The sequence below is a fragment of the Humulus lupulus genome, chromosome 8, assembly GCF_963169125.1.
Source record: "Humulus lupulus chromosome 8, drHumLupu1.1, whole genome shotgun sequence".
Taxonomy (NCBI): domain Eukaryota; kingdom Viridiplantae; phylum Streptophyta; class Magnoliopsida; order Rosales; family Cannabaceae; genus Humulus; species Humulus lupulus.
The window spans coordinates 63,513,679-63,539,761 of NC_084800.1; the positions used below are offsets into that span (position 1 = coordinate 63,513,679).

A 26,083-nucleotide genomic window follows, 5' to 3' on the forward strand; every position below is an offset into this window, starting at 1 on the left:
TTGGTGGCGAGTGAGACCTAAGAGCTTAGTGATGAATTCGTGGGGACCATATAGTCGAGGAATGATCAAGGGCCTAAACTTTTATTTATGAAGGCATTTTCTTTAGAATAAATAGGATTTTTGCCCCCCGAACTATCATCACTGTCACATCGTGCCCCCTGAATATTTCGCGTTGTTAAAGATTCCCCCGAACTATGCACGTTACTGAGTTGTGGGACTTCCGTTAGATTTCATCTTATGTGGACAACATCGAGCAAATTTAACATTTTGGGCACTGACGTGGCACTGCTACATCAGTGCCACATGTATAATTCAAATTAAAAAATATAAAAAAATCATTTTAAAGATTAAAAAAACAAAATATTAATTCAAAAAATCAGTGCCCAAAAATTCAAAAGAAAAATGGGAGAATACAGGTTAGATCTAAAAAAATGGAGAACAGGGGTTTCTAAAAAATCAAAAGAAAAAAGAAAGAAAGAAAAAACAAACAGAGAGATAGTGTGTTTCCTCTTCTCAGAGGAAGAACACAACTTGGGTCTGGGGCTGAGGCATAATAAGAAGTTGGGGCTAGGCAAAATAATGATGGCCAAATCTGGTTTTCTGGTGAGGGGGATTAGAGGCAATTGGAGCTTGGATCGGAGACACGATTGAGGATCTGAAGCTTGGGACCATATTTTATTTTTCGGTGACGGGGACTAGAGGCAACTGGAGCTTGGGTCCAAGACACAACTGAGGGTTCCCCGACACTGTCTTATTCTCAATCAACCTGTATTTTTCTTGCAACCATGGACAGTAGCCATGGACGACACCGAGCGGGGATGGAAGATACATGTTTTCGATCTGCATAGACAAGAACGGAGGGCTTTGCAAGCGGCGGTGCTGGTGGCTAAGAGAAGAGGTCGGTGGGGCTCATGTGGCTGGGTTGAAGAGATGTCGTCCCTGTCAGAGCAAATCTGGATTTTGGGAATGTGTTCATGAGCTTTTGTATTAATTTGAGTATGTGTTCATGATTTTTTTCTTTAGTGTTCTTGAATTTGGGTTCACTTAAGTTGTTCTTGCTTGAATCTGGGTGTATAATTTTCAAATTAAACCAACACAAATTGAATCTGAGTGTATAATTTTCATATTGAATATGGGTTCTTGCTTAAGTTGTTCTAGATCTAAAAAATCATTTAATTCATAAACTCCATTAGCTAACCACTTTTTTTCTTTCTTAAAGTTGTCCAGATCTAACACCGATGAAGGAGAATGAATGCCAATCAACAAAAAAATGATATATATTTTTGTTTTGTTTTGGGTTATGGTTTTATTAAATTTATTATTGGGATTTTTTTTGTTATAGTTTTATCAAAATTATGTTTTTAGATTTTAATTAGTTAATATGATATTTTTTTTATAAGGAAAAAAATGTGTTTATATTTTATTTTTTTAATCTTTTAAAATAATTTTTTTGTCTAATTATTTTAATTTTATTAATTTTTTAATTTGAATTATACATGTGGCACTGACGTGACCACATAAGATGAAATCTAACGGAAGTCCCACAACTCAGTAACGTGCATAGTTCGAGGGGAATTTTTAACAACTCGAAATATTCAGGGGGCACGATGTGACAGTGGTGATAGTTCGGGGGGCAAAAATCTTATTTATTCTTTTCTTTAAGTATCTTTATTTTTATTCAAATGTTGCTAACCTTATTTTATTTTTGTAAAAACATTAGATCCTTTTGCTTATTATGATTTTCTTAAAGAAATGAGTAATATTTATGTTTATGACTTATAACTGTGTTCTCAATAATATTATGAAAAATTCAAGCATTACAGTTATACCAAAGATGTGCTACCTTAAATGAGCTATTGTCAAGTTGAGGATCTATATATTTTATTTAGATGAGAACTTATCATTGACTTGTTCTCTGCTGTTAAGATGTATATCATTGCAGCATATAATGATTATTTTAAAAAAATGGTTTGTAAGGCATAATATAAAAGCCTTTTAATTAATTAATAATAATACTATACTTAAATATACATGTTGTATACTAATAAATTAATCAAATGAATATATTTAGGTTGAGATCTTTTTTTTTTTTGGACAAAGTGATTGAATCACCTTCAATTCAATTGAGAAAAGACATTACAAAGAGGATGAGGAATCTCATTCATCTAAGTAGGCTGATTGTCTAGTTAACCTAAAGGCATACTAAAGCTAAAATATGGATTGCTTCATTATCAGTGCCACCAACATGAATTAGAAATTCTGACAATAAAACTATAGTGTTATTTCTTAAAAAGCACACTCAATTTAATTAACTTGAGTCTAATTAAATCCTACCATTGGAGGAAAAGCATATATCGTTATCACTGATAAGTTACTTGAAAAAAAATAAGTGATGTGTACTATACATATAATAATTATTTTTTCTAGTTGCTTGGACTAGGTCATCCAGAACACAACTTAATGTTGCTCTCTTAAGTATATTTTGTAAAATAAATAAATAGAAATTTGACTAGTTGGATTGGCCTTTAAGGAATTAGGAATTTTCCATCTTAACAAAGAGGGAAATAATTTCAGTTTAAATATAATTTCCTTTTCTTCTAATAGAACATGTGATTTTTTATTTTGTGTAATATTTACTACCATACACCATTGTGGTATAATTTAAATATTTAGTATTTTTAAGAGTAATCGGTAAAAATGATATTTTTCAGAAATTATTTTGCACTCTTATTTAGTTTTGATAATTTTTTGTAAAATGACATTTATTTAAAATTTCAATTAACTTTCTAAAATTTTTGACCAATTTTGGAGACTATTTTACAAAAAATTATCAAAAATAGGACAAAGTACAAAATGACTTCAAATAATAAGTTATTTTACATTTTTAACTATAATTATATTTGAGTTAATATATAATTTGTTTCAGCTTTTTTTTTTAAAAATAATTATATTAGTCTACCTAAAAATTTTCTCCTCGCTTACAATGAGAAACAAAGAAAAATAAAAGTAGAGGTGATAGATCATTTCTCTCGCTCATTGATGTCTCTTAACTTAATAGGTTAATTTGAGCGGAACTATATTTTTGATAAATTAAAATAAACCACTATTCAGAATTCAATTTCAGTCAATCGGTCAATCAAGTGGCTATGTTGTGTTACATACTTATAAATTAGTAATAATAATGTCTTAAAATGTGAATCTCGATCCTTGGAGTACTGCCTATATATATTATCACTTTCCAAATAAGTGAACATAATAATAAAATTGAATATACGAAATTAATATAAAACAATCACCGTTGGATTGCAGTTCCTAATTAGAGTAACAATCAGTTAAAAACTGTTGTCATTTCTTTTCTACAAATGCTCTTAATTAATGATAATTAATCCATAAAGAGGAATAATCTCATTACTTCAAACCAAGTGGCAGGAAACCATATTTTTATAAATAAAAAAAGCAACGAATCACAATGCATATATATAATTATAATAATTTCAAATTGAAGACGAGTGGAGACTTGTTTAAACCTTTAATGTCATTGTAATAAACCTGTTTTATCAATACATAATCATATCTTAAACTTATTATATCTTAATTACTTATTATGTCCAAGTTGGATGTTTGTTTTTGTGTGTCAGAACACCAACTAACTATGAGATATAGACACCAACGTAAGCAACGGGGTCACACATTACGATACCAACCTACTCATAACTCATATATTAACTTACCATTTTTTTATTATTATTTTTTTGTATAATAATTTAATTTTTATTTGACTATTCAGCAAAGAGGAAAAATAATAATAATAAGGGTGTGTGGTTTGGTAGTCAGAGATAAAGGATGAGAACGAGAATTTTCAAATCTTTTTCCGTGTTATTTCTCAGTACTTCAGTTATTAATATATTCATAAATATGAAATATAGACAAAAATAGAAGAGTGTAAACTGGCTAATATAGATTTTTTATGATATGTATACAGATAGATAGATACAGCGATTGGAACTTTGAAAGGGTCAGCAATTGGATTATTCGTACACAAACACAATTACTGGACCATTCTTGTCACTAAATAAAGAAAAAAACAATTTTGAATGAAAAAGAAAAAAAAGAAAAATCGTTTTTTTTTCTTCAGTCAAAATCTTAATTCTCTTTTCCATCTCTTTTCTTTTCTCCATCTTATAAATCTCCCCACTTCCTCTCACCTTCTTTATTAAGAAAGCCTCACTCACTTTCTTATTATTAATTAAGCTTTTCCCACTTCTTTTTCTCTCTACAAAAGTTATACTAAACTCAAATACCCATTGAACTGCCACATTCACTTGCTTTACCTTATATACTGTTCTTTTAAGTAAGCCACCTTCTGTTTCATCACCTCCTTTCAACATCTCCAACTTCATTCTCAATTGGGTCTCAATTATTGATGATCAAGTTATAGTATCAGAGTTTGTGGCTTCATAACAAAACTCTTGTTCTCCTTCGTAATTTCTTTCCACAAACACCCCTTTCTTTTCTTCCTAAGATGGTTCCATTTTCAGTCCTTTGAGCACTTGAGAATCAAATTTTAGTTGAATTCAGTTTAGTGCATTTGATTTCCTATTACCATTTCTTTTTCTTTTTGGGGTTTGTTAACTAAATGGAGAAGAAGACAGATTTTGAGCAAAAGTTCCTAATCAATGAACTTATGGAGGGGAAAGAGCTAGCAAAACAGCTAATGGGCTATCTTCAACCATCTTCCTCTCATGAAACCAGAGATGTTTTGGTTGAGAAGATATTATCTTCATATGAAAAGGCACTCTCAGTGCTCAACTGGGATGGAGAGACTAAGCCTCAGGAATCGTCCCCATGTTCCTTTGGAAATAATAGCCCAAAAAGTGTTATCATTGATCAAGACTCAAATCACAGAGATGTCTTTAAGAAGAGGTAAACAAAATTTCTCCTTCAAATTTTGAGCATTAGCCAACTTTCGATTTCTGCTAAATTGTAAGAAATTTATCTGATTTGAGCTGGCCTTTTAATTTAATACCATCATTTTTGTTTTTCTTTGCAGAAAAACCACTGTGAAGAGTGAACAAGTAAAGGTCTGTGTAGGAACAGGCTCAGAAGGGCATATGGAAGATGGCCACAGCTGGAGAAAATATGGCCAGAAGGATATTCTTGGTGCTAATCATCCTAGGTGAGAAAAATCTCTGTAGTTTTAACTGAGTTATTAGACACTTATTAGATCTCTTTTTTGTTTGCCTGACTCCATTCAATGTCATCTAATCATTGCTTTCCAACCCCAAAACTCAATTAGGAAGATTACAAAAACCTTTTTGCTTTCTCGTTTTTATTTTTATTGTTTGTTTCCTTCTAAAAATGCTATCAAGTGCAAGTGGTGCGTGAAGATTTTAACTTATCCAAAAGAGAACGTACATAGATCATAACCACCTCCAATAGCAAGGCTCTGTGTCTGATATTTCCAGTTTCTCAATTCCAATACCATTTAATGTTCTGACAATTTGGTTCTCTTTTGTTTACCCTTTTCATTTTTCGTACTGTTTAATTTATGGGCTTTATTATAGTTGAGCCTATTGTTGTTGGCCAAATGGGTTGACAATTCTTCTTCTACCTAAGCTCATCATTCAGCATAAATATGTCAAGCCATACAAACGGACACAAAACATCATTCTTAATTTGATGTCAGCCACCAATAAGCCGGGTTTTCATGACCGCAGTTCAATTTATTAGTCCCCTATTTTTCTGGCTGGACTCTTGAGCAGTAAAGTTGGTGTCAATTATATCTACTATTAATGCTCTTTTGATTTTATTTTTCTTTCTTTCTTTCACATCTTTTTCCCCTCCTCCTTTTTCTCAAAGTTAATCTCTTGCACACAATTATAAAAACCCCACATGTTCTGTTGTACGATAAGGTTTAGCCTCTACCAAATTTCGCCTTGTTAGTTAGTGTCTTTTGTGGACCCCACGAAAAGCTTGCTCGGGTAAAAAGAGAAAGATTGCCATAGACAACGTAATAATTTGCATATGTTGTTTGTGTAAAGAATATGTACGGAATTCTCACGACATATTCTTGTTTGGCGGCATCATATGTTGGCTGTTATTTATTAAAAGTTGCGTACAAAAACTAGAGTGGTTACATTTTCTAACATAAGATTGTGGTATTGCAGAAGCTACTTTAGATGCACACATCGAAAAACACAAGGTTGTTTGGCTACAAAGCAAGTCCAAAGGTCGGATCAGGACTCTTCAATCCTTGAGATCACCTACAAAGGTTACCATACATGTAGGCGAGCCTCTCAACCAGCCATTGTGGCCTCTTCCTCATTAACCAAAATGAGCCATTTTCCACACCCTGAAGTAGTCCATAAAGACAAGCTAAAGCAATCTCAAGAAAAACCTTTTAGTCTTGAAGTTAAGACAGAGGACTTGGACACAAGCGAGGATCACATGTTTCAACCCTTTTCATTCGCTTCAACACCAATCGAATCTGAAGACATCCCTTTCTTCTCTGAGATGATTGAGAGTGATTTCGCGGGTGGTTTCTCGTCTCCTTTTATATCTCCAACGACTTCAGATTCTGCCTACTTCTCGGTATCACCATGCCATAAGATGAGCAGCTTTGGACTTGCCAACAGTGTCCGAACTCCTGAGTCTGATCTCACTGAGATACTTTCAGCTCCAACTTCACTCGCCAACTCTCCAATGTGTGATTTGGATCTTTCACTTGACAATGTGGATTTTGAAATGAATTTCCCATTTGACAGTGATGAATATTTCTCCTGATCTAGATATCCTGTCCCTATATAGGAGAGTTTTTACTTGCATAAGCCACATTATATGCAGACAATAATGGAAGAGTGTTCATAAAACTTAGGACTAGAAAGTTAGAATTTGACTAGGCCTATGGCCATGATGCTGTCCAAGAGAGTGACTGTTCCTCTCTTTGGTACTAAATTTAATTTAGTTGTGTAGCTTTTCCTTATAATCTTGTTTAAAGCCTTTTTTTTTTTTGGAAGTCAAAAGTCTCCCCGAGGACTCTGTTCATTGTAAGAAATAAAAACAAAAAAAAATCAATCTTGCATTCTAGAAATATAAATCTGAGTTTTAAATAATTAGAGTTATTAGAGTTTGCATAGAGAACTTTATAGAAAGCAGTTCAAAAGGATCATGATGATATACCATCTTTATTGTCCCTAGTAAAGTTCACAATGCAAAATTGCACATTCAATTTAAACAAGGTTTTCAAGTAGAATTAGAATTAGTGGGGTTTAGGTCACCCATTCTCCCAACACAACTGATCAATCATCTAATATCATTTTGGTATTGTACTTGTATACGAATCCCTATTCAACAAGCTTTGAGGAATCCAATTCTATTTTCTTCTCTGGCCCCTCCATGTACGTGAAACGAAACAATATTAACACCCATTTCGTTAGTACATACATGTTACAAAATTTAAGCTGGAAATAAAATAAAAAATTATAAATTACTCACTCTTTTTTTTTTACTTAAAATACAGATTGTACTACTATATTGAATGAATAAAGCTCAGCTCAATTGAGTCTGAAGCACTGTATTGAATATATATACTGCAACAATTACAATTGGAAAAATATTCTAGAGTATACATGTATAGAATGCTAGCTGAGAGTTTGTTACAATGCACATAATTTTTGATAAAGATATTCTAATAGAATACCGTTATAATAATTTCCTAATAATGGGCTGCTCCCAACTTCTTGATCTCTGCTGATTTCTCTGTAATATGGGCCTCACTGGATTGGGCTGGATCAACATTTCTAACATCCCTTCTCAAACTAAGTGGGGTAGACACCACACCTAGTTTGGCAATTAGAAATAAAAAATGACTATGTGACAAGCTCTTAGTGAGACAATCTGCAATTTTCTCACTAGAAGGAATGTATCTGATCTCAAGAGTCTGCTAAAAAACTTTGTCCCTCATAAAGTGCACATCTAATTCAATGTGCTTGGTCATAGAATGATAAAAAGGATTAGAGGCAAGAGCACTGGCTCCCATGTTATCACACCAGGTGATTGGTATTGAAGGTAAAGGAAAATCAAGTTCCTGTAATAACCCCTGAATCCATGATATCTCTGCAGCCACTTGAGCAAGAGCCCTATACTCCGATTTTGTACTAGACTGTGATACTACTATCTGCTTCTTGGAGGACCATGACAATAATGTGTCACCAAGATAAACATAGAGACCTGCAACAAAGTGTCTATCGTCTGGGCAACATGCCCAATCCGCGTCAGAGAAACTAGTAAGAGCAAGCCTGTCGCAGTGTCTAATATGCAAATAGTGATGAAGAGTTCCTTTAAGATATCTGAGTATTCTTTTAGCTGCACTCCAATGCATAGTTGTTGGTGCTTTAAGAACTGACTAAGTTTATTTACAACAAAACTTATGTCAGATCTTGTATGAGTTAAGTATTGCAATCCTCCAATTATACTTCTGTACTTAGTCGGGTTCTTCAAAGCCTCACCATCTGAAATTGAAAGCATCTTCCCAATTGCCATAGGCGTAGGACAAGACTTGAGATTAAGCATATTCATTTTCCTCAACAGCTCTTCAACATACTTTGGCTGGCTAAGATACATTCCTGTGTCATCTCTATAGAGTTCTATTCCCAAGAAATAATGTAAAGGACCGAGATTCTTCATGCAAAAGTCTGGTTCAGTTTGTGAGTGAACTGCTGCAACTTCCTTGAATCATTGCCTGTAACAATTATGTCATCAACATAAATAAGAACTAGAAGTATATGAGAGGCTGACTTATAGAAAAATAATGAAGAATCTGCCTTGGAGTTCTTGAAATTCTAGCCAATTAGTGTTGATTTCAGCCTATCAAACCATGCCCTTGAATATTGTCTTAGACCATAGATTGACTTAATCAATTTACAGACATGATCTGGTTTGGTTTTGTTTTCAAAACCGCGAGGCTGGCCCATGTAAAAATCTTTCACAAGATGCCCATTAAGGAAGACGTTATTTATGTCAAGCTGACTGACATCCCAAGACTTGGCTACTACTATGGTGAGCACTATACGAATAGTAGAAGCCTTGATAACTGGACTGGAGGTTTCTCCAAAGTCCACTCCAGGTCTCTTATTGAATCCCTTAGCCACCAAATGTGCTTTATACCTTTGAAAAGTTCCATTTGCATTTTTCATAATCTTGAACCCCCACTTGTTTCCAACTATGTTCATATGAGGTGTTTTTGGAACCAAAGTCCAAGTTCCATTCCTGACCAATGCATCACATTCTTCAATCATTGCATCTTTCCATTCTTTTTGTTTAAAAGCCTCCTCAACCGAGCGTGGTTCTTCATTGATATTAGTCCAACTAGAATGTCCAAGATATGTCTTAGGCTTGAAAATTCCCGCCTTAGATCTTGTCACCATAGGATGAGTTGTTCGTGCTGGTTCAGGGTCATGATCACCATCTAATGAATGTTCAGATTCTATAACATGTTCACTGCAAGGACCAGGATGAGCTTGAGACATTGATGCACCAGCAGACCTGTCAGTTATTTCAAAGCTTGAAACAATATGATTAGTTTCATCTACTTGATGTGTGCTAGAACTCGGAGATGATTGTGCAGGTGGTGTTTTGTTTTGTGGACTGAGATGAGAACTATCAGTCTGATTACCTGCAACAATATTTGATGAACCATTTGGTGAAGAGGTTGACATGTTCATGGGAGCAGAGGCTGACCAAAATGACACTAGAATAGACACAGGTGGCTCTGGCTGATGTGTATTTGGAAAACCCGATTTGAAAGGGAATTCATCTTCATTGAAGATGATATTCCTAGATATATACAATCTACCTGTACTGGATAGGTAGAAACACTTGTGTCCTTTGTGGCTATCACTATAGCCAAGGTTCACCCACTTGGTTGAATGAAAACTAAAATTTATGAGACTGATATGAACGTAGACAGGGAAAACATGCTGCACCAAAGATTTTAGAAAAGTTATAGTTAGGTTGTTTTGCAAAGAGTGGCTCATATGGTGTTTTCTGGTCAAGAACAGGAGTAGGCAACCTATTAATTAGGTAGATTGAGGTCTGAAATGCATCCCACCAGAATTTTTGTGGAGCACTTGCTTGAGCAAGCAATGTGAGACCCATTTCAACAATGTGTATATGCTTGTGTTCAATGCTTCCATTTTGAGCTGAAGTATGGGGACATGAGTGTTGAAAAACAATTCCATTGTCACTAATAAACCAAGTAAATGATTGATATTCTCCCCCCAGTCGGTTTGAAGATTTTTCATACGACAATTGAATTGGTTTTCCAGAAGAGATTTGACCTAAATGAATGCATTGAATACATCCGACTTGGCTCTCAAGGGATAAATCCATGTGCAAGGACTGTAGTCATGAACAAAGTGGAAATAAAATCTGAAATTAGTATTAGACATAATGGGAGATGGTCCCCAGACATCTGTATGCTCAAGTTCAAGAGGTGAGTTTGCTCGGTTAGGATTAGTTTTGAATGGCAGAGAATGTGATTTACCTAATTGACAAGCATCACAACAACATAGAGCATGATGAACATTCTTTATATTGATATTTTTGAAAACAACATCCAAGACTTTACTAGATGGATGATCTAACCTCCTATGCCATTTGTCTTTGATTGGACAAAAAGATTGAGCAGCCACATGCTGAGTTACATGGGAATTAGATGACACTACAAGACCATAAAAATAGTGAAAATAGAACAATAGGTGAGCGGGAGGAACAACTGACACAGAAGTAGGAATATCAAACTGATAGAGGCCATCTCTAAGCTTCCCTTTGAGAACCACCTGCTTTGTCTCCTTGTCCTTCACAAAACACAAATCAGAAAAGAACTCAACATACACATTGTTATCAGATGCTAGCTTTGAAATACTAATCAAGTTTTTAGTAATTTGAGGAACATGGAGAATGTAACGACCCAAAATTACTAATAAGGCTTAAGGGTCTTGATTAGTGTGAGGGAATAACTGAATTATGTGTGATTTAAATGATTAAATTCATGATTATGTGATAAGCATGCTTATATGACTATTTGGATATATGAGATGCATGATTATGAGTATTAGTATGCATGTAGGCCCTGATTAGGTTATAAAGGGTATATTCGTAATTTTGGCATGTTGAGGGCATAAATGTAAATATTTGTGATAAATTGTTGAGACCACATTATTATGTGGATATATTTGTAGCTTGTGACTCGAGGCGATCCTAGTGAGCGGTTTAGCGGAAAAGTCACGGCGGGGATTTATACCCAGCTCGGGGGAGCCTGGGGATATTTTTGGGAATCTGGGAAATATATTGGAGACTATTTGACATTGAGGAAAATAATTGGTGATTAGTTAGGTGTCGGGGTTTAAGCGATAATTATTAGAGACACTCGAGGAATTAGAGGGAAATGGGAACAAATGACCAAAATGCCCTTGGAAGGATTAAAGGCTTAGTTATGTTTGGGAGGGCAAAATGGTCATTTGACTTTAAGGGATAAGTGATATTCTCCCTTTATGACTTAGTGGGAAGTGTAGAAATTGATAGAAGCTGAGAGAAAAAGGGAAAGAGACAAAAGGAAAGAAAGAAGAAAAAAAACATAACATATAAGCTAACCCCTTTCTCTCTCACTCGGTTCCTTCTCCTTGCACCATTTCTTGAGGGGTTTTGGAGCAGTGGTTCAGAGGAGGCTTATGCTAAGGTTTAGCACCTGGGTCCTTGGTAAAGCTAGGAGGTTCTACTGGAATTAAGCTTAATTGAGGTAAGTTTCAAGGTTTTGATGAGTTTCTAAACTATGTCAGGATTTATTTCTAAAACTTGGTTTTTGGTGGAAGTTGAGGGAACTAAGCTTGAAGAATTGAGGAGTTGAAAGCTGGGAAGGTTTGGAGGATAACCTAGGGTCGAATTCCCCATCAAAGGTAAGAAAATTCTGAGCTTGATCAACTTAGTTGCTAGGTTGGTTCTGAGTTTCTGGTTGGGTTCTTGAGTCTTGAGTTCAATTCTTGTTTTTCTTTGTTTAATAGTGCATGTGGCTAGGTTTTGTGTTGATGGGTTATGTGGGATGAGATGTAGATGATGGAAGGCTCATTTTGGTGTATGGTTGAGGTTTGGAGGAGTTTTGGTGGGTTTTGGTTCGAGGAAAATCGAAGGAGAAATCAGAGGATGTTTTGATGCTGTAACTAGCGCTGTAGCGCTAGCCTTTGGGCGCTACAGCGCTAGGCCTGAGTTGTCTGGGTGCTTTTTGGCTCTGTTTGTAGCGCTATAGCCCACTTAGTGGCGCTGTAGCGCTACCTTGTTTCCAGAAGTGTGTTTTTGGGTTATTTCTTAGGGTTTCTTTGCCCAGGGGCTCGGGGTTTGATACCACCACCCCGTTTGGGGGAATTAGGGCTTCCTGAGGGCTCGGGATTGGTCCCGAGGTTAGGTTATGGAATTGAAGTTTAGTGATGGTTCTAATTCATGGCTGTGACTAGGTGTATGCTAGGGCTCGGACGGGATCGTGCTTGATGGACGATTTCACTAATTAAGCTATCAAATTCTAAAGGTTAGCAAACTGCACCCGGTTATGTGATTATGTTGGGACTAAGAGCTCCCTATATTTGTATGATGTCATAGATGGTATTATGTCATGGGGACATATGATAAACTGCCTAAGAGTGCCGGAATCAATATTTGCGCACAGGGCGCGGCTCAGCCACTAGTAGCTGAGGACAGCTTAATCTTCACTGAGCTCAGTTTAAGCGGGCCGAAGTTAGTGGGATAAATAGGGGATGCGACCTAAGAGCATCGACCCTGGTTAATAAATGAATTTTTTTATTAATGTTAATTTGATGAACTTGGTATGCTGAATGCCTAATTAAGTGTATATTATAATCTGATAAGTGAGATTTCGAGTAAGTGTTTACATAATCTTCTCCTGTCCAAAGAAATGATTCATCGAAATAATTAGATTGTTGAATATATGACTATGCTTTATGAGTTATGTGATTGATTGATTGATTAATGATTATGCCTTGTTATCCGATTTTCTTGCTAGGCCTTGGCTCATGGGTGCTACGTGGTGTAGGTAAAGGCAAGAGCAAGGCAGACCAGTCATGAGTAGGAGAGCTTCGGGGGCTGAATGTAGATAGTCAGCTGATCGACCGCCACAGCCGAGGAGTGATACAGGACGGGAGATGCCTAAATGTCTATTTTGCCCTTAGAGTGGCCAGTACATGTTTATAATCTGGAATTTTTGTAAACTGTCTTTTAAACTCTATTTCTTTTGGGATCCCATGTACAAAATGTCAAATTATGTGAAATGTAACTTTTGTATCCAAGTTCAATTATAGTTTTAGTAACACATTTCTAACTAAATGACTTGATTAGCAAGTTTTACACCTTTATAAACACTCAGTGTAACGGTCTTGGCTATCTAGGCCGTTACAGAGAAGCTCTTTTAGAATTAAAGGTGATAGAGTATGTAAAGAGCCTAAACCAACATGGTGGACAAGAAGTTGATTACCATTCCCAACGAAGACAACCTCCTTACCATTGTATTCCTCTTTCAAATTCATCTTGGTGGTTTTTGTAGTGATGTGGTTGCTAGCGCCACAATCCGCAAACCAGGCATCATGGTTCAAGGCATCAGGTGAAGCAACAAAAGGAGAAGCACTGCCTGAGGACTTCTTCAGACTGTTGTTTGTGCTACCAGGCACATGCCCCATGTAAGTCTCATCGCACCTATTGTAACAATAGGAAATTGAATGGCCATACCTGCCACACACTTGACAGGTGGGTCGTGGCCTAGTATTTATGCCTACTCTACCACAAGATTTGTTGGTGGTACCCCTGTTGTTGCTAGAGTTGCACTTGTGACGGTTGGAGCCTCGTCCATTTCCTGGGAAGGGACCTTTGTTAGCAAAAATTGGCGGAGGGAGACAAAGAGGTACCAAGGAGTTTGCTCGAGCCAGAAATCGAGTTGAGTCTCTCCATTTTACTGTCATAGCTAAGGAGAATGTCTTGAAGCTCCTGCCAAGAGGTAGAGTTGCGTGCTTCAATAAGCATTACAATAGGACGATAGTCAATGTCCAAGCTAGAAAGGACATAGGTGGCAAGTTGATTCTCCGGGTATGGATCCCCTGCAAGAGTCAGAACATCAGCCCACTATTTCTTCTGTCGCAGATAGTCGGACATAGTCAAAGCCCCCTTCTTTGCTGTTTGGATCTTGGTGCAATATTCATCCATCTTGGATTTAGAGTGTGCACCATAAAGAGCTTCAAGAGCTTGCCACAGAGAAACGAATGAGTCACATCCTATCACCTCGGAGGCTATACCTTCAGACATCGAGCCATAAACCCATTCGAGTAACAACTGATCGTTGAAGATCCACTGGTCAAATTTGGGGTTCATCTGTCCAACTGAGCTCACACTACCATTTAGGTTAAAAGAAGGAGGAAGAAACTCCTGTGGTCTGGGTAATGTACCTCCAAGATAGCCATCCAAACAATGACCACAAACTATGGTTGAGACCATAGTTTTCTACAAGAAGAAGTTGTGGTGATCCAACTTCAACGCAAAGGGTTGATTCAACGTGCTTCCAAACTGAGAAACCACCACATTCGGAGTTGGAGCTTGAGAGATGACATTAGTCATTGTGTTGGGAGCTGAGGACTGTTGGTTAGCACTGGAACCGTCTTTAGTAGCTGAATCGCCGTCAGTTGGTGGAGGAGTCTGCTCGTCACCGTCCATGGATTGTGACACACACCAATGAATGCTCTAATACCAACTTAAAATACAGAGAGTGCTACTATATTGAATGAATAAAGCTCAACTCAATTGAGTCTGAGGCACTGTATTGAATATATATACTGCAACAATTACAATTGAAATAATATTCTAGAGTATACACATATGGAATGCTACCTGAGAGTTTGTTACAATGCACATAATTTGATAAAGATATTCTAAGAGAATACCATGTTAATCATTTCCTAATAATGAGTTGCTCCCAACTTCTTGGATCTCTGCTGATTTCTTTGTGACATTGGTTGGATTGGGCCGGACCAACATTTCTAACAATAATAAGTACAATTTATGCGTGGAGATGTAGGAATTGGCACATAAGACTCTACCACGTAGTGAAGGACATTCCATACGAAATATATGGGCTTGGCAAACATCATCAATGTGTACAGTAGGTACTTTTCCAAGCAGTGCCTCTAAATACTTGAGGGAATTATAATGCATGGCGTTGGCGTAGTTTGTGAGCTGAGAAACAAATACAGCCAAAGTAGGTGATGATGCGAGCGGTAAAAGTGTATCCCCACCGACAAGGCCACATGCTAGCGTTACAACCTCTAATTGACCCTCATCCTCATATTTGCTCCCAAAACTCAATATTTCTTTCTCAGTCAGGGTCTTTGAGTGTAAGTAGGCCTGTTCATAATATCTTGTCATAAATGAATAGGAGAATATTCTCATCCACCACATATATATGGTTCAATATAACCTACCAACCATAAAGTTTTTTTTTTTTTTTTTCATTTAAGATAAACTGTTATGTGATCGGTCTATTGCCAACCTTTACTCACTTTTCAGGCACTTACTTTTTTGATGCCAAAAGAACCTTTAGTAAATTTGCTTTTTAAACCTTATCTATTATCATTATAATATTGTATTTTATTCACACCACACAAATCTATAAATATATATATATATATATATATCTACAATCAGCATAAAGGGAAGCTGCATACCCTTTTCTATAACAATTCTAAATTGTGAAATTGGATGAATATTAGTATATTATTAGTTAATAAAATGGCAGAATGCCAGTTTTACTAGAGGATTCATAGATGGAATCTGGATGTGTTATGAATATTTCATACATATGCATGTCGGGTCAGTATATTTTATTTATTATATTTTTATGAATATATATTTAATGAGATATATATATATATATATTTTGATTGAGTAGAAAGATAATTTACATGTTTATCTTCCCTTTGAATTTGAATTATCGTAGAAGCCAGGACGGTTTTAAGCCAAACGACTATCATTGTTTTTTGTTCTGGGGTGCACGTTAATCAGACCCAATTTGTTCACAAAGTCACACATATTTGGACCTCACAAGCAACTTTGAATTTGTCAAGTCAAAAGATTGACTAATTAAAAGAAAAAGTCAAGAACACGCGAAAAATAATTCAACCAACCGAATTAATTCAAGAATAAAAACAGACAAGTTGTCAATCGTTTAGAATTGTAAAGCCGAAAAATAAATAGTAGAATTGATATTGTAAGTGTTGTTATGACAGTATTAATTGGCTCCTATGAACAAATGGTGTCCATTGATGAGTGAGAATTTCATGTACTCGTAATTAGTTCTTTTACTTTGATTTGGTATGTTTTCCTCAAGTTTTTATGGGGGTTTGATGTGTTATTATAGATGTGCAACTTTAAGATTAATTCATAATCATTGAGAGAAATTAAAACAAATGAAACAGAAAGGAGACGAAATGTCGCAGCTTGTAGGTGATATGTCGTTGCAAGGCCGACCCTGAGTGGAAGTTTGGATGGTTATAAAAGACGGAGAGAATCGTATTAGAGAGTTTGGAAGTTTGAGAGTTGCATTGAATTTGGGCCTTTTCTTTTTCTTTAGAGAATTTATAACAAATTGCCCAAATTAAGTGCATTTGAAGCCCAATATCCCTATTTTAAAAATTGTAGAAAAATGACCTTTTAGATCATCAATTTACTAAATTACTCCTACTTTATCATTTCTATCACATTTCTCAGCAAAAAAACGTGAATGAGAGTGATATTATCAAAAAATTTCTCAGCAAAAAATAAAAAACAACGAGAAGGAGAGAGAGAAGTAGACTGTTTCATTCTGTGGTCGTCAGCAATTGAATCTCAATCTACTTTCCTCTATTTTTTTCGGTAAAGAGTGAATGACACATATGGAATTTCACTGTATTAATTTGTTGGAATATGTCATTTATTGATTATTTTTTAAAGAGAGACCTTTATCTAAATAATATCTGATTTGTGGGCTAATTTGCTTGTTAGCCCTTTTCTTTATGCATTTTTCTATGAATTCAATGCTTGTTTTTATTTCAAACATTAATTAAATATTTTGTCTAAGGTTTTAGTGTAGTTTTTGATACTCTACTATTAGTTAATGCCATTATTTTTATGATTTGTTCTTCTTTATTATGATCTATTTAATTTATGTTTAATGTTTGTAATTGAATGGTCATCTATTGCATGATTCATTATTTTAATTCAACATTTGAGAATTGATAAATAAATATGTTATAGTTGTATAGACATAAATTATAAATTGGATGAGAATACCTGTACGATTTGTGTAGTTTTTATGGGTTTTGTTCTTAATGCCTGTTATATGTTAGAATTTATCACGTAGATGTAGAAAGTTTACATATAGATTTAAATCTTATATCTTGAAAAAGAATAAAAATCGTTTTAGTAAACCCGCTATCAGAATAAGAAAAATAATAGTAAAAGTTAGATTAATAACATAATAAAATGGATAGTTAATGAAATAAAACACCCTACGTTTCCATTCAATAAATGTCGTTATAATTGCAATTGCAATTGTAATTGCTATTTGTTTATTATTTTATTATCTGAATTTTCAACCCTAATATTTGTTTACTAGATAGAACTAAAGTTAAAATTAATTGGTAATTAATAATCAGTTTTTGTGGAAATGAACTTTACTTTTATTATTATTATTATTTGTTTACGATTCCATAAACTTGTGTACATATTTTCTACAATTGTTTTGTCGATCTGTATCTACTTGTTAAGTTTGTTACATTTTGTTGATTAGATAAATTAATTTTGGTGACGTGGACAATCTTGATCTTATGTATAGTGATCACTCTCTTTATTTTGACTGATTTTTCTTTTTCTTTTTTTTTTTAAAATTTTTGTTATTGCATTAACTATATGTTTTTTTTCTCGAATAGAAGATTCACTTTTCTTTTACTGTTTTGTGAATAAAGAACCTAGAGAATTACTTAGTGTAGGAAAATTACTTTTCAGTCCCGACACTAACAAAACAGCATACCAGAATTTACAAGGTCATAAAAGACCTTTCCCTACCAGTTTGACTGAAAGTCAAACAAACTCAATACAACACAGTATTGAAATGAAACAAATATCTCAAAAGTATTCAGAAACAAAATTGATCTCCTTTTTCAATACATCAAAACCCTAGCAGACAGAAAAACTGAAAGACCCCTTAGCCCTATCGAACCCAACCTATAGAAATCACCCTGAAAAACTCATATTTACAGCAAAACAGAAATGTTTAAAAGGGAATCAAGGCAAAGAAAACACCAGAAATTTTATCGAGGTTCACCCAATATTGGGCTACGTCCTCGTTGAGCTGCTCCTCAGATGGTGAGCTCATATTTCCATTGATAAACACACAATTACAAGGATTTATCTTGGATTCCCAGTCACAGAAGGACGACAAGGTAATCCTTCTTCTCAAGACTCTCTGGATATGATTTGTTTTCTCTCTTACAAAAACTCTCACTAACTCTCTCTGTAACGCCCTGGTTACCCTAGAACAGTTACGGTGAACGGTGAACCGGAGATTTAACTCGCTACCCGAGTTCTTTGGTTAAAAAAGTGTTTCTAGGTATTATTAACAGGCTAAGGTGGAAAACCAATCAAAATGAAATGATATATTTTATTTAATACATAAAACTGTTCATGGGCCCATCAAAACATTTACAAACTATTTACAACTCAAAATGGTCATTATAGTTTCAAATTTACAACTCACCGACCTAAGCGGCAAAAATCGGGTAAACCCGCTAGTTCCTCTAAGAACTCCTTGGCCGTGGTGGTCAAGCGGCTGCATATATACACAACACCACCTAAGCTCTCCACTCAAGGCTGGGTGAGCTTTTCTTTCCCTTTACATGCACCACATAGCACCCATGAGCTAAAGCCCAGCAAGAAAACACGGTAATGCATATAAATATTAACAAATGATTATTATTATTATTATAATCATACAGAGCTTATAGCTCTGAACATATGAGTTCATATCACTTGAGGTTCTGATAAACCATAATGAGTGACTGACAAGCAAGTCACTAGCTTAAACAGATGAGTGACTGCTGGGTAAGTCACTAGCTTAAACAGATGAGTGACTGCTGGGTAAGTCACTAGCTTAAACAGATGAGTGACTGATGGGTAAGCCACATAAGCGCTTTTACTTTTCATCGAACTTGAGGTCGGTCCGACATTAACGCTCTTCTGAGTCATGTAATGCAGATGTCAATTAGATCTAATCTTTATTGGCTTGCGTTGAACACGCTAAGGCCGTTCTTGACTTATGAATCAACACTGTGTGACCAGCACCCATTACCACTGCCGAACTTGACTAATGAGTCACAACTTCACAGTTGATACTGACACCTTTGCCAATTCTGACTAATTAGTCAATATCATGCACAAGTGAGCAAGATTTGCTAAACATTCAATAATCAATCCATGTCCACATTTATACATTCAACATGCCTCATGAATAGCCATGCATGTCACATATGGGGTGCAGTTTTCTTACCTCTGATTCGAGTGAGAGTTAATATAAGAACGACCCTTGAGAACGATCAACATTTAAGCCTTTAGCGGTCACATAGTCATAACCAAATATGGGACACCATCAATAAAATGAATAAAAAAGGTTCTCGAACCAAGATCTAGCCTCCGGCACATCAATCCCCACTAATCCGGGTAGTAGGAACGATCTTGAGGACTAAAACGAAGTTCTCGAGCTCAAAACACTCAAACAGCCTCAAAAACACCCAAGAGTCGTGGCCCTAGAAGCTTGAGCCGCGACCCCCAGCCACATCAGGAGCAAGGTGTAACGACCCACTACTCTAGACTATTTGGACCATTAACGAAACTATACATAAAACTTACATTTTTACGAAAATACCATAATTTATTGAGTAACTTGCAAAATGAGAGTTATTTACAAACAAACAGAATACTAAGAAGGATTATGGGATCCCATTGTTTTTTTTTAAAACAAAAGATGATTTAAAAATAAAAGACATTACATATTTGTTGCGGAAAATACACATAAAATCATAAAAATTTAAAAGGAGACTACATCCTCGAATCGAATAACGCTCGGCCCCTTGACTCCATTCACCATCGATACACATCCTCCAAGCGTCACGAATCTTTCCACCACTAAAGCTTATTTCCTGCACATAAACAGAAAGGAATGAGCCTAATGCCCAACAAGGAAAAATCTAACACATAGTCATAAACATAAACATAATTTCATAATAACGTAAAGACATATCATAACACATAATTCACTTATTATAATGGCCATTATTACTTGGGGTCCCATAGACTAAACAAGCTTATGCCCATGAGATTAGTGGGGTCCTACCAGCTAAATAGGCTTATGCCCACAATCTTTTTGGGGTCTTGTTAGTCAAATAGGGCATATGCCCAAGCCTACAACATACACATCAATAACATATTCACAACATATGAAAACATAACACATAAAATAGCATAAACATAAACATATAGATTCTAGCCTATTTTCCTTACCAAAGTTACCGGGATAAAATGGACTGAGTTGGGACTTTTTGGAACACTCCTAAAACCATAATGAACAAGAGTGAGTATAAAGAAAGGAGATTAAATGAAAGAGAATAGGAAGACTAAACCATTAAAAGAAAATATGCTTACCACAACTTAAGTGCTTAAGAACTTGGATTCCCTAACCAAAATAAGAATGAGGTTAAGAAATTGAGTAGAAGACTAAGAGAAAGGAAACATAATACAGAAAGAAACTAGAGTTTTGGTTACCTCAAAGATTTGCAAGATCAATCTAACCTCCACCGAAATACTATAGAACTCACTTCCCAAAGTGTTTGATAAGCTTATGATGTTTAAGCTTATAGTTTTTCCCCAAACCAGGTGTTTACACTCTCACACTCACTTAACACTAGCAGCTTCTGAACTTAGAGCAAATGGTGAATAATGGCTGGGTACTAGGTCCTATTTATAGAGTTTGGGAATGAAAATATCTTGATTTTACTTGAATAAAGATAATGGCTTTTTAGGTGAAAATCATTTGAATAATCGTTCAGCAGAGGCTGAAGACTCGTTCAAAAGATGCTGGACTGTTGAAGGAGTTTGAATGGCTGAAAGGAAATGAATTCAAAAGAGTTTGAATCCATGCTGAAGGAGGCGATATATCGCCCCCTGTAGGCGATATATCGCCTGGGCCAGTATGCCCGAGGCGACCGTGCATCGTTTCGTGTTTTCCGTATCTACGTGCTGCGACATATCGCCCCCTATAGCTGCGATATATCGGCACACGCTGAATATTTAAACACGAAATTACACATTTTTAGCTAAGTTTGAATGGAGTAAACTGTTGGGTTTTATGCCCTTATAAAACCATGTCGGACATGTAGCATGTTTTCATATTATCAATAAAAGTAGTAGAAATCATTTAGTTTGACAACCGTGTTGCTTGCTTGTTTTATTACATGATTATTGAAATAATACAAACATTTATAAAATCCCGAACATATGAATAGTTACAATTATAATGACTAGGTCACAGTGGATTATAGTTGTAATTATATGTTCAAAAGAACGAGTCCTAAGATTAGATCAGTGCATTGGATTTTCACTGATTAGGCAATCTACGATATGATCTACTTACACATTCAGGGTGTGATGTCTTGTCCAAGGCATCGACCAAGTAGATAAGATCGGATGTATTTAGTTACATCGGACTAGGACCGATATTGATTATTGATTGATAAATAAGTATCGTTGTTATCAAATCTAATCAATGTCACAACGTTGACCATATATTAAGCCGATCTTAATTCTGAGTGATAATATTCTGCTAATTATATTATTTAAATCTTTTGACTTGTTCGTTACCAGCTTACCCTACGGTCTAGCCCATACTTACATCTTGGAGATTTATTAGTGTAATTGAGTGGGAGTATTATTCATAGATACGAAATCTATAACTTCTGTATGAGAAGTGAAAAGATGATTTCCTTAATTGCTTTGTTCAAAAGGTTAAATGATTGAGATCTCATTTCTGTGATTAAGTTCACGGAAATATCATTTATAAGGAACTTAGTGGGAGTTAAGGATAAAATACTGATGAGGGGTAAAACGGTAATTTGCACCCAGCTCGTTAGTAAGTCATCGATAGAGGATTGACTGATTGTAATGGTTATAACAATGGATAACGTATTTATGGTTTTGAAAATACGTTCTATGAATTCAAGAGTTCAATTCCGAGTCTATAGTGGAGTCACGAGGAATTAATAAGGTAGTGAAATTATTCGTAAATAAATTCACGGTAACTTGTTGGAGCTTGATTTCATGGATCCATGGTCCCCGCATCAGCTTTGAGTAAATCATCTAGAATGTCTCAATTAATTGATTTAATTATCAATTAGGATTTTTAAAGTTGACTAGGTCAATTTTGGAAAATTTACAGAGATATGAGATTTAGAGAATAAAAGAGAATATTTGGGTAAATTTATTAATATTGATAAATTGGTATCAATATAAATAAATAATATTAAATCAAGTTTCAAATTATAATTAGCTAATTTGAATAAGGATTTAATTAATTAATTAAAAAATAAATAAATAAAAGGTTTTGAATTTAGGCTCAGTTGGGATTTAAATTCAAAATAAAGAGATTGGGTCCAAGTTCATTTATGGCAGCCCAAGGCTTTTAGTTTTGTTTATTATTTTTAATTAATTGAAATTTAAATAAATCCCATTAAGTTGCCTATATAAGGAATATGATATCTAGGGTTTTTAGCAGCAAGTCAGTCTCAGTTGATTTGGGTAAGTGAAAACCTAGACACTCTAATCCTTTCTTAGCCATAATCTCTTCTTCTTTTCTAGATCTCTATCTCATGTGTTGAGAGCCAGCCCACACTAGTTCTAGTTTGATCAAAGGCTTGGTGAGGAAGACTGTGTTGCTGATCTTGTTCAATCTCTTGATAATACTCTGCTACAGAATGGAATCAAGGGTTAGAGAGATTGAAGGATGGAGTTGTTCCAGTTCCGCTGCGTAATGTAAGTTTTTACTTTACTTTGTATTTGTATCAATTTCATAGGAGCATGTTCTAGGAATTTGCATGTTTGTGTTGATAATATGTAAATTGCATGAAAATAAATAAAGATCCTGCAATTAGTTTTTCCTACAATTGGTATCAGAGCCACAGGTTGCTAGTTTATTTTCATGAATGAACATGTATGAAATTGATTGATATGTTAGGTGTTAATTGGATGGTACATGTTATTGGTGTATGTATGTATGTTTTCTTATGTAAATTTAGCAATAATTTGGTTGTGTTTTGGCTTGTTATGGATTTAAAAACTGCACAGATTTTTTTTTGGACTGATTTTTGCAATGTGTGTGCTGGGCACGCATGGAGCCGCATGTCACGGGCCGGCTATTTGGGGATTCCAACTAGACGGAACGTGCGGCACTTGCAGACTCTTCAAGCTAGCAAGTCAGCCTACAACACACACCTACAGGCAAACAGACTCAGCGGTTAGCCACATACACATCTTGGACATGCAACGGGCAATAACGAAGTATGAGCAAGCACAAAGCAAGTCATTCCTAGGAACGTCCACACAACACAAAGCACACAACAAGGCAAGTGGCACACAAAGGCCCAACGAAGGTAACAAACAAGTAACACATAAGCAACAAGGAAATACACAGGGGCAAGTATGGATAAATGTTATTTCATTAATATATAGCCTTGATAGGGCAAGGGAGTACACAGCTTTGGCCCCTATCTGCTGATGGCCATGGTGCTTCCCTAAGTCACCAGGTCACCTCCCCCTAAGGAGCCTTCTAGGGAAATAAAGTCTTCCCAGGAACATATATGATTTTTGTCTGGGAGACATATGCAATATTACAAAACTGCCACTACCCTATCCCATGAGGTTGCTTGGTGCAAGACTTGACTAATGATCAAGCACCAAGGCATGCTCATTACAAAATGGCCCCATGTGGGTGTGCCAAAGGGGCAGCACGCCACACTCTCCCCCACTTAATCTTTCGGCGCCCTCGACGAAGTAGCTTGTAGATCTTCAATCTTCTGCGTGAGCTTCTTCAAGTCTTCCGCCCTTTCCCAGCTGATTTCGTCATCAGCGAGCCCCTTCCATTTTACCATATATTCCTTATGCTTTTTACGGTCAGTGGTGACCGTTCTTTCCGCCAGGATTTCTACAGGTTGACACTTGCTCCTTGGCTGAACACTGACTCCTCCTCTGGTTGACTGGTTGCGCTCTGGATTGGCTGGATCTTCATGATACGACTTCAAGTTGCTGACGTGAAGGACCAGGTGTATCTTCATCCAAGCGGGTAGGTCGACTTTGTATGAAGTTAGGCCAACTTTTGAGATGACTGAGACTGGACCCTCGTACTTGCGGACGAGTCTGATGTCTTTGTCCCCTCGGAATCTCAACTGTTCGGGCCGCAGCTTGATTAACACTAAGTCACCTGCTTTGAACTCCAGTGGTCTGCACTTCTGATCTGCCCACTTCTTCATTCTTCTTGAGGCTTTCTCTAGATAAGCTCGGGCAATCTCTGTTGTCTTCTTCCAGTCTTTGGTGAAGTGAAAGGCTCGCGGGTTTCGACCGCGATATTCGTCCACTGTGTGGGGTAACAGTGGTTGCTGTCCATTAACAACTTCAAAAGGGCTCTTATTCGACGAAGAACTCTTTTGAGAGTTGAAACAAAATTGAGCTACATCGAGTAGTTGCGGCCAATTCTTCTGATTGGCATTGACAAAGTGGCGCAAATACTCTTCCAACATCCCATTGAATCTTTCTGTCTGCCCATCTGTCTGCGGATGGTAGCTCGAGGAAATATTCAGTTGTGACCCCAAGAGATTGAATAATTCGGACCAAAACGTCCCCGTGAATCTTCCATCTCGGTCACTGACTATGTTCTGGGGCACTCCCCAATATTTGACAATATGTTTGAAAAATTGTCTGGCTGTCTCTTCTGCCAAACAGTACTTCGACACTGGGATGAATGTTGCATACTTCGAGAATCTATCCACGACCACCAAGATCGCACTTAAATCTCCTGTCTTCGGAAGACTGGTGATAAAGTCAAGCGACACGCTCTCCCATGGTCGGCTTGGGACTCGCAAGGGCTCCAACAACCCAGGTGTCTTGTTCCTATCGACCTTGTCTTGCTGGCAGACCAGACAGGTCTTGGTGTACTCCACTACATCGTCCCGCATTTGTGGCCAGTAGTATCCCTGCTTCAAAAGGGCATGGGTTCTCTGCCACCCTGGATGACCTGCCCACAGAGTGTCATGACACTCGCTTAGTAATGTCCTTCGCAAATCTCCAGCTTTTGGAACATACAAGCGCCCCCCTTTAGCCCACAGAAGGTCATCCTCCACCCAGAACTGGCGAGTCTTGCCTTCTTTGATGAGCTTCAGGATGGTCCTGACAACTGGGTCTTTCTCCAGGTTTTCTTTAATGCGTTCCTTAAGTGGATTGTTCACCACGCTAGCCGACAAGCTAGCCATGATCTTTAAAGTCGCCAACTCCGCTTTGCGACTCAAGGCGTCAGCTGCCTGGTTTAAGCGTCCTGCCCTGTGCTCAAAACGGAAGTCGAATTCCGCCACAAACTCCTGCCATCGAGCCTGCTTAGGGGTCAGCTTCGGCTGAGTAAGGAAATGACTCACAGCTGCATTATCCGTCTTCACTATGAACTTTGACCCCAGCAAGTAATGCCTCCACACTCGCAAGCAATGTATAACTGCGATGAGCTCCTTCTCCTGGGCAGTATACCTCCTCTCAGCTTCAGACAGCTTGCGACTTTCGTATGCGACCGGGTGGTCCTCTTGTACTAGTACCCCTCCTAGGGCATAATCTGATGCATCTGTCTGTACTTCGAAGGGCTTGCTAATAGTTGGCAAGGCAAGAACAGGATCCTTCATCATGGCTTCTTTCAAACTTC

The 26,083-nt window shown here is 36.5% G+C and overlaps 1 protein-coding gene and 1 pseudogene across 1 annotated transcript; one reads left to right on the forward strand and one right to left on the reverse strand.

The window, feature by feature from the left end:
• The first annotated feature begins 4,218 nt into the window (after positions 1 to 4,218).
• On the forward strand, positions 4,219 to 7,112 carry LOC133797527 (probable WRKY transcription factor 46). The gene is made up of 3 exons (XM_062235453.1): positions 4,219 to 4,923; positions 5,051 to 5,176; positions 6,168 to 7,112. Exons 1-3 carry the CDS (start codon positions 4,637 to 4,639, stop codon positions 6,781 to 6,783), a joined length of 1,029 nt encoding a protein of 342 aa, XP_062091437.1. The 5' UTR covers positions 4,219 to 4,636; the 3' UTR covers positions 6,784 to 7,112.
• A 7,882-nt stretch (positions 7,113 to 14,994) lies between these two features.
• LOC133795506 (NADPH HC-toxin reductase 1-like) overlaps positions 14,995 to 26,083 on the reverse strand; it is a 48,708-nt pseudogene continuing 37,619 nt past the window's right edge.